The 9101-nt window shown below is 45.6% G+C and overlaps 1 protein-coding gene across 1 annotated transcript in view; it reads left to right on the top strand.

Annotated features, from left to right (window-relative positions):
* SMIM7 (small integral membrane protein 7) overlaps nucleotides 1–7618 on the top strand; it is a 12210-nt gene extending 4592 nt beyond the window's left edge. Inside the window, exons 4-5 of the mRNA XM_006749035.3 lie at nucleotides 867–957; nucleotides 6495–7618. Coding sequence (XP_006749098.1) covers nucleotides 867–957; nucleotides 6495–6510 — 107 coding nt within the window. The 3' untranslated portion in view covers nucleotides 6511–7618. The remainder of the gene's footprint in view (nucleotides 1–866; nucleotides 958–6494) is intronic.
* The last annotated feature ends 1483 nt before the right edge of the window (nucleotides 7619–9101 follow it).

Below are 9101 nucleotides of genomic sequence, written 5' to 3'. Positions count from 1 at the left end.
TGTGGGACTTGATCCCAGGACCCTGGGACCATGACCTGAGCCGAAGGCAGATGCTTAACGACTGAGCCACCCAGGTGCCCCGTTAGTGATGTTTTTATAATTCACGTATTGACATTATTTTTTAGATATAATGCTAGTGCACACTTAATAGACTATAGTGTAGTGTAAACATAACTTTTATAGGCAGTGGGAGACCAAAACATTCATTTGACTTGCTTTATTGCAGTAGTTTGGAACTGAACCCACAATATTTCCAAGGTATGCCTGTATATACATGAGCGGGCATGTGTATTTTGATAAAATTTTATTCATAGACACTGAAATGTGAATTTCATGTAATTTCTGTGTCTCGCAAGATACTCTGTTGATTTTCTTTTTAGCCATTAAAAAGTCTTAAAGACATTCTTAGCTTATGGGCCATACAGAAACAGGTGGTAGGGGTTGGCTTTGGCCCATGGGCCATAGTTGGCCAACCCCTGCCCTAAAGGACTGGGTTTATGTCTTCCTAGCCCAGAAAGGCTGACAGAAAGCAAGTGCCTCTTTCCCAGTAGTTGGGATGAAAGTTCCAGGCCTGACTCTCACTGGGCAGACTGACCAAAGTCCCAGGGCTGACTCTCAATGGGCAGACTTGGGTCACATGCCCCTCCCTGAGCCAATCAGAGGCTGAGGGCTTTTAGGGGTTGGTCAGTGGCAGCTATTGCCAGAGTGCCAAGGGTCGGGGAGCAGAGGCGACCCACAGGAAAACCTGTGCTGCCCCCGGAACATGGGGCGGTGGGATTGGGGCTGGTGGAAACTGCAGAAGCGCACTGCCGTCACGACAACAGAAATGTCAGCAGTGCTTATAAAAACGCGTTCTGACTTTCCAGGTGACAACATCCGGGAGTTCTTACTGAGCCTCAGATACTTCCGGATCTTCATCGCCCTGTGGAATGTCTTCATGATGTTCTGCATGATCGTGTAAGTCCGGCCTGCCTGTTCCCTTCATTGTCCAGAATGACCCACCGGATGCTCACCCTCTGTCTGTCGTCTCTCTGCGCTTCCGCGTCACGCTTTCTGCTTTCAAAATAAGAACTCTCCCAAGCTAGAGAGGGAAGCAGGGTCTACAAAGGTTAAACTGTGTCACTGTGGTCTAGGCTGGAGCTTTGACTGGGACACAGTGTTCTCCAAGTCCTGGCTGTTCCTGGTGCCGTAGCAGAGGCTGCCAAGAGATGCCTTCCCTCGAGCCCATGGCCCTGTTAACCTCTTGCCTGCTCTGCCCTGTTTAGCCTGTACTCGATGTCTGCCAGGGTGGACAATGTGGCTTATTTGGCAGCGTGCTGCCGAGCCCTGCTCGTCTCCTGCCGGTAGCCCTCAGAAGTGTATTCAGACTTCTTTCTGTTTTCATGCCTATTTTTCATTTCCTCGTTTCCTCGTTAGGCTTAAAAAAATCTAATCGGATTGGTTTTCCTTCCAGCATTGGGGGCCTTAATTTTGTTTTTTTTCTTTTAAGATTTTATTTATTTATTTGTCAGAGAGAGAGAGTTAGTGAGAGCAGGAACACAAGCAGGGGGAGTGGGAGAGGGAGAAGCAGGCTTCCCGCCGAGCAAGGAGCGGGGCCTTAATTTTGATGCCGCTGCTGATGAATTGTGAGACTCCTTAGTAAACAGGCTCAGGGAAAAAAACCGTAGGAGAATCTGGTGTGCTATCATCTGGGCTCATCATGCTGGGCTGGTCCCATTCTTCCCCCTAAAGAGGAGGAGAATGAAAAGTCGGCTCTCCTGAGTAATTAGGATGCTGCATTTGGGGTTGCTGGGTGGTCCTTGTGCCAGCCCCATGGCTGTTAGAGGGGATGATTCCAGGACTCAGGAGATGGGGGGAGGAGGAGTTTCATTGTGCCACTGGAAAGTGTTTAAGAGCCCAGAACGAGGACCGTGGTGTGTGCCCAGAGAAGCCCTTTTTGGGAGCTTGGATGAGGCCTGTGCAGGTACAAAGAGGGCTGGTGAAGAGATCAGGGAGTTTGCAGAAGAGGATAGGGAATGTAACTAGGATTCACAGGAAGTAGAATGCGTTGGTCTTTCCAGGTTCGCACCTGTCCTTTCCTTCCTTCATTTATTGATTTACAACTATCCAGTGTGGGCTGCACCTTGGGCTTATAGCTGAGACGAGGACAGCCTTCGTCCTTGCCATTAGCGAAGGGATAGTATGGTGGTTGGGACAGGGACAGAAAAACAAATAAATAGGGAAGAATCACTCATGAGGCAAATGGGAGGCTCTCAGTTTAGGCGATGGTCGGGAAGAGGCCCACACAGAAGTGCTATTTAAATCAAAACCTAAAGAACGGGAGGAAGCCTTGCCATTTGCAGAGCTAAAGGGAGGCATGGTAGCACGTGCAAAGGTCCTGGGGCAGGGAAGAACTCTGTTTTCATCATTCTGTTCTGCTCATCGGCTGCATTCATCCTGTCGTCCAGCTAGCTCCCTTTACGGCTCATTTGCTGGCCTGTGACCAAGATGGTCACCTTAGGCTCTGTGACCTCCTAGCTCAGCTCAAGGCTATCTTTGTAGCCTGGTATCCTGATTTTGCTTCCTGGGAGCGGAGCCTGCTTGACCTAGCTAGGTGTGAGCCAGGTCCAGTTAGATGGGGGTTATCCTGATTCCAGCATAATCATTGAGGTTGAGTTAGCAAACCACAGCCCGTGGGCCATATCTATCTGTTTCCTGTTTTCATGCATGAAGTTTTATTGTCGTGCAGCCACACCCATTTCTGTAACTGCATTTGCACCATAGCAGAGGGGTTCGAAGCCCTATGACAGAAACTGCCTGGCATGCAAAGACTACTTACTATGTGGCTTTTTTGCCAACCCCTAACCTGGGCCACCTCTTTCAGTAGGCGCCACAAGTGAGGGAAGATCCTCTTCAGGAAGGACTCTGTCAGGGAGGCAGTGACTGGCTTTCCCAGGGTATTAAAAAAACTGGAAATCACCTAAATGTCCAAGAACTGGGGAGGAGTCAGGTAACTCAAAAGGACGCCCATATGAGCTGCTGTCAGGGCTTCATCGCTGATGAGGTGCTGCAAGTTCTGTCTACACAGGGGAGTGTTTCGAAAGCAAAGAAGGCTGGATGTCACTTACATGCGCATTCCAGCCTCGGCTGTGATTTGCATGTAGTAAGCACTGAATAAATGCCCGAAGTCTGTGGGGAAAACACTTCCACCCAGGGAGTTGGAAGGATCTGCTCCAGGCTGTCCACAGAGGTGACCATGCTTGGATTGCTGAGGAGATTAACAGGGCCTGAGGGGATGGCTTGCAGTTCCCCTGTACCCATTTTTATATTGCTTGAGCTGAGCTACTTGGGAAATTTTTTTAAAAAGTCATGAAAAACTTGAAATATGGAGAGAAACGTGCCCGAGTGTTTAGGGGGACCGAATATTGATATCTGCATCTTAACTATGAAACATATCAAAAATAAGATAGATGAATAATTGGGTAGGTGCACTGTAAAGCAAAGTTATTTATTTATTATTTATTTGAGAGCTAGGAGGGGGAGAGAGCATGAGCAGGGGGAGGAGCAGAGGGAGAAGCAGACTCCCTGCTGAGCAGGGAGCTCAATGCAGGACTCGATCCCAGGGCCCTGGGATCATGACCTGAGCCAAAGGCAGATGTTTAACCGACTGAGCCACCCAGGCACCCCAAGCTTTTTGTTGTTGTTGTTTTTTAATTAGAGAGCGTGTGTGCGTGCAGGGGGAGGGGCAGAGGGAAAGGGAGAGGGAGAATCCCAAGCAGACTCCCTGCTGAGCCCAGAGCTTGATGTGGGGCTCGATCCCACCACCCTGAGATCATGACCTGAGCTGAAATCAAGAGTCGGAGGTTCAACTGACTGAGCCACCCAGGCCCCCATGTAAAGGAAAGTGTTAATTGTAGAACGGAGGTGGTATATATGCAGTCTTCACTGAACTGTTCTTAACTCTTCTGTATGTTAAAATCTTCATAATAAAATACTGGGTGGGAAGATACGGAGAAAATGAGGGTGTGAAATCACGGAGAAAGATTAATAAGTAAAAAAGTGGCAGTCAGTCTTCACAGTTCAGTATTTTGTAGTATATTCACAGGGTTGGGAAACCACCACCGCAGTGCAGTTCTAGAACATTTTCATCACCCCAAAGGGAAACCTCATACCCATTAAGCAGTGACTGCCTCTTTTTCCCTCCAGCCTCTGGTAATCACTTACCTACTTTCTGTCATTATGGATTTGCTAGTTGTGGATATTTCCTGTAAACGGAATCGTAACAACATATGGCCCCTTTTGTGTCCTGCTTCTTTCACGCAGCGTGATGTCTTAGACGTTCCAGCGTGTTGTAGTGTGTGTCGGTACTGCATTCCTCTCTGTGCCTGAAGAATAGTCCATTGTATGTCTTTACCGCAGCTTGTTTATCCACTCATCAGTTGATGGCTATCTGGAATGTTTCCATTTTGGGCCTGTTTATGAAGATTGCTGATACAAACACTGGTGTTCGAGTTTTTGTGTAGACAGACTTAAGTTTTCGGTTCTCTCTGGTATATATGCAGGAGTGAAATTGCTGGGTCATATGGTAACTCTATATTTATCCGTTTGAGGTTCTGCCAGACTATTTTTTAAAGGTAGCTGCAGCAATTTGCCTTCCCACCAGTAGTGTATGATGGTTCCAATTTCCCCCACATCCTTGCCAATGCTTGTTATTGTCAGTCTTTTTGATTAGAGCCGTCCTAGTGGATGTGAAGGTTGATTAGCATTTCCCCAATGGTTAGTGACATTGAGCCTCTTTTCATGTGCTTCGTGGTCATTTGTATGTCCTCTTTGGAAAAATATCTATTTAGGTCCTTTGTCCAGTTTTTAATTGGGTAATAACTAAGTTATAAGAGTTCTTTTTATAGTCTAGAAACCAGCCCCTTATCAGATACATGATTTTCAAGTATTTTCTCCCGTTCTCTTGGTTTTCTTTTCACTTTCTTGATGGTGTCCTTTGAAGCACAAAAAAATTTAATTTTGATAAAGTCCAGTCTATCTGTTTCTTCTTTTGTTGCTTGTGCTTTTTTTTTTTTTAAAGATTTTATCTATTTATTTGAGAGAGAGAATGAGAGAGAGAGAGAGCACGAGAGGGGGGAGGGTCAGAGGGAGAAGCAGACCCCCCGCTGAGCAGGGAGCCCGAAGTGGGGCTCGATCCCGGGACTCCAGGATCATGACCTGAGCCGAAGGCAGTCGCTTAACCAACTGAGCCAGCCAGGCGCCCTTTTTTTTAAGATTTTATTTATTTACCTGAGACAGAATGAGAGAGAGAGAGAGCATGAGAGGGGGGAGGGTCAGAGGGAGAAGCAGACTCCTCGCTGAGCAGGGAGCCCGAAGTGGGGCTCGATCCCGGGACTCCAGGATCATGACCTGAGCCGAAGGCAGTCGCTTAACCGACTGAGCCAGCCAGGCGCCCGTGTTGCTTGTGCTTTTTGTGTTGTAGCTAAAAATCATTGCCCAACCCAAGGTCACGAAGATTTAGGCCTAAGTTTTCTTTCTTTCTTTTTTTTAAATTTGTTTATTTAACTGACAGAGACAGTGAGAGAGGGAACACAAGGAAGGGGAATGGGAGAGGGAGAAGCAGGCTTCCCGCCCAATGCGGGGCTCGATCTCAGGACCCTGGGATCATGACCTGAGCTGAAGGCAGTCGCTTAACCAACTGAGCCACCCAGGCACCCCCTAAGTTTTCTTTTAAGAGTTTTATAGTTTTAATTTTAATAGTTAGGTCTATTACCCACTTTGAGGTAAATTTTGCATAGAGTGTGAGGTAGGGATCCAACTTCATTCTTTTGCATGTGGTGATCCTGCACCATCTGTTCTTTTTTCAAAAAGCCTTTTTTATCTTGGAAAGAGTTTAGCTTTATAGAAATGTTGCAAAGATAACAGAGTTCCCATATATGTATCTTTTTAACAGTTCTGTGGTTTTCCCCTGTAGACCTCTGTCGTAACTACCTTCCCGTTCTCAACTTCATGGGTTTTTATACAGTTCCCAGGCCTTTCCCATTCAGATTTTCTTCAATGAACAGAGTTAACTGTAATCATTTGTATCATTGACTTGCAGTAATAAAGAATGGGCTGAAATAAAATGTTACAGATTCTGATGAAGCAGATACTTTCTTAAATAGCTTTTTTCTTTTTAAAATGTACTGTTTGGGGGGTGCCCAGGTAGCTCAATCAGTTAAGTGTTTGACTCTTGCTATCAGCTCAGGTCTTGATCTCAGGGTCATGAGTTCAAGCCCCGCATTGGGCTCCATGCTGGGTGTGGAGCCTACTTAAAAAAATAAAATAAAATGTATTGTTTGGTAGCATTAAGTATAGTCATGTTGTGTAACAGAAGAACTACTTACAAAGCTGTAAGTAATATAAAATAATCTTAATAATAGTAACAGAAAATATTTTCTGAAAGTGTTTTCTGAGCTATATAGCTTTACATCCTTCCCATCCTCACGGACATCTCTGCCCTCTGACTTTTCCAGGCTGTTTGGCTCCTGAGCCCCAGATACACACCTTCCTGGGAACCAGGAACCAGGAACCATCTTCCCAGATGCCGAGTCTCCCTTTCTCCGTTCCTGACGACTTCAAGAATGGTTTTGACCGGAAAACAAGCAACCTTCCCAGAAAGCCCAAGTTCTTGGTGGGTGGAAAAAATGTTCGCCAAGCTGCACACGGCTTCCCAGCCACGTCATTGTTTTCTTTTCAAAGATATTTTCACTTTGGTCTCTGCGTTGAAATGCTGTCTACTTAAGGAGTTTTAGGAGGGTTTATGGAAGGGATGTGATAACATTGCATTCCCCGCAGATAAAAGAACGTTGTGTAGATTGTTTTTTTAGATTGGAATTCGTCTTCTAGCAAGCTTGTACTAGAAACTCATTTCTGGATATTTCTTGGTTTAATTTTAATAACCCTCCTTTTTGGTTCAAATTATACAGATTTTTCAAAATAATGTTTTATCCAGGAATCTGAAACAGAAAGGTGCGCTTTTAAGATTGATGCAGCCTCTTTATTGGACTGTGTTTAGGAATAACAAGCAAGTTCATTGTTGCTGGGCCTGTGTCCATATTCCTTTCCTGTCTCGATGGGCTCTGCTCAGCCACTCGGTGCCTCTGAGGTCATCCTCAGGACTTTAAGGGTGAAGCCTTACTGATTCCCGTGGAAGAGAGGTACAGAACAGTTGGCAGGGGCAGATGTGGGTGTTATGAGAAATTTTGCCCTGTCTTACAGCCCTCTGTTAAAGTAACTCTTGGGGCCATTAAATGTATAGTTTAAAGAATGAGAGTGACTTGCATGGTGATACTGGGACCCAGTTCTGAAAGCTTGGAATTTTGGGTCTTCTTTTCAAGTGGGTGATTTCAAGGTTGAAAAGCAGTGAGCCTCATTCAAGGAAATACAGCATTTTGCATAGAATCTTCTTTGAAAGGCAGGTCCTTTATCGCCAAAATGAAATGCCAGTGGTCAACACCCAGATCCTACAGGTGTTTGATCTGTTTGTTGTGGGTTTTGAATTCCTGATTTGGAGGTAAACCTGGTGGGAGGAAAAAGTAAATATGCAGACTTTTCAGAACTAAGTAGCACTGAAAATAAAGCTCATTTCTAAAAAGGATCTTTTGTTTATACATTTTTTTAACCAAGAAGTTAGCTGACTTCCAACTGGAATTGTTTTGAATTACACTGTGGGAAACACCGAGGATTCATTTTGGAGGCTGTCAAAAAGTCAGAAGAGAAGCAGTGTTAGATTTCCCGGTTTGGATTTTCCTTAATACATGTCAGGCTGGAATTGGGCAAATGGGCTTTTGACCTGGCTGCTTTGGGAAGTATTGAAAGAGCCAAGGAGAATATTGGGGTTTTGCTAGACCAGGGTCAAATCCACTTTTACTGCTGCGTAGCTGACGTCATTCTCCTTCACTGCTTCTATAATTTATTCCCTTGTCAGACCCAGGCCTATAGTTTGTCAGTAGCCGGGAACGTAGCTGCTGAGTCGAGCTTCGCACAGGCCTGTGTCCTTGTCAGCAAGAACAGACGTGCGGAGATCTTGGCTAGTCACTCCTCAAGCCGTGTCAGTGGTTCGAGGAAACCTCGCTGCCTTATTCAGACTGGTGCTGAGGTTTCAATGAGGCGAGGCATTCGTACGTTATGGGGATGAATCATGCTCTGAGAAGAGAATGCTGTCATTGAGATTTTGTTTCAATAGTTGTATTTTTTTCCAGAGAACTATTACCTCATTGTTAAACTCTCTGCCAACAGTGTAGCTTCGGAGGCTAATGTCCGTTTTAAAAGTTACATCTCACCGATGTGCATCTTTAGGAAGCTTTTCAAGAACCCTCATTAACATCAAAGGTTATCGAAGTTTGAGTTTTGGGTGCCTAGGGTTCCCCAGCATTTAATCGCTTATGTTCTGGGCCAGTGGGTTCAAGTCCCGTCTCTGCTCCTTGCCAGTGGGACCTTGGCTGCTTGCTTCTCCACTCCCTGCCTCAGTTTCCAGTCGCCAAAATGGGTCTGGAAGTCCCACCTGCCTGGGTTTGTTGTGAGGCTCAGCATGCTCAAATGTGGGTCGAGTGCTTGACCGAGTGCTCAAACCTGGTTGTGCTCACTGCTAGCATCTTCTCTACTCTTGCCTGCATTCGTGCGTGCAGTCTGCACACACACCGTGAAAGAGATGTTTAAAAACACTAGAAACAGTTTTCCAGCATGGAAGACCTTTTCCCACCTTTCTCTTTCCTTTCCAGCCTTTTCCTTGTAGGTATCAGTATACAGGCATACCTTGGAGATCCTGCGGGCCCAGGTCCAGACCGCCCCACTAAAGCGAATATTGCAATAAAGCAAGTTGAAGGAGTGTTTTGGCTTCCGGGCGCATCGCATATAAAAGTTACGTTTACCCTGCATTGTGGAAGTGGGCTGTAGCATCACGTCTAAAAAACTGGCGTGTGTGCCTTAATTAAAAAATACTTGATCACCAACAAATGCTAGTCGTCATCTGAGCTTTCAGTGAGTCAGAATCCCTGATCACAGATCACCAAAGCAAATACAGTAACGATGACAAAGTTTGAAATACGGTGAGAATTACCGAAATGTGACACAGAGATACA

This window comes from Leptonychotes weddellii, chromosome 1 (assembly GCF_054177405.1).
Source record: "Leptonychotes weddellii isolate Sample4059 chromosome 1, ASM5417740v2, whole genome shotgun sequence".
Taxonomy (NCBI): Eukaryota; Metazoa; Chordata; class Mammalia; order Carnivora; family Phocidae; genus Leptonychotes; species Leptonychotes weddellii.
The sequence above is the reverse complement of the archived record's forward strand: the minus strand, read 5'-3'. Positions and strand labels throughout refer to the sequence as shown.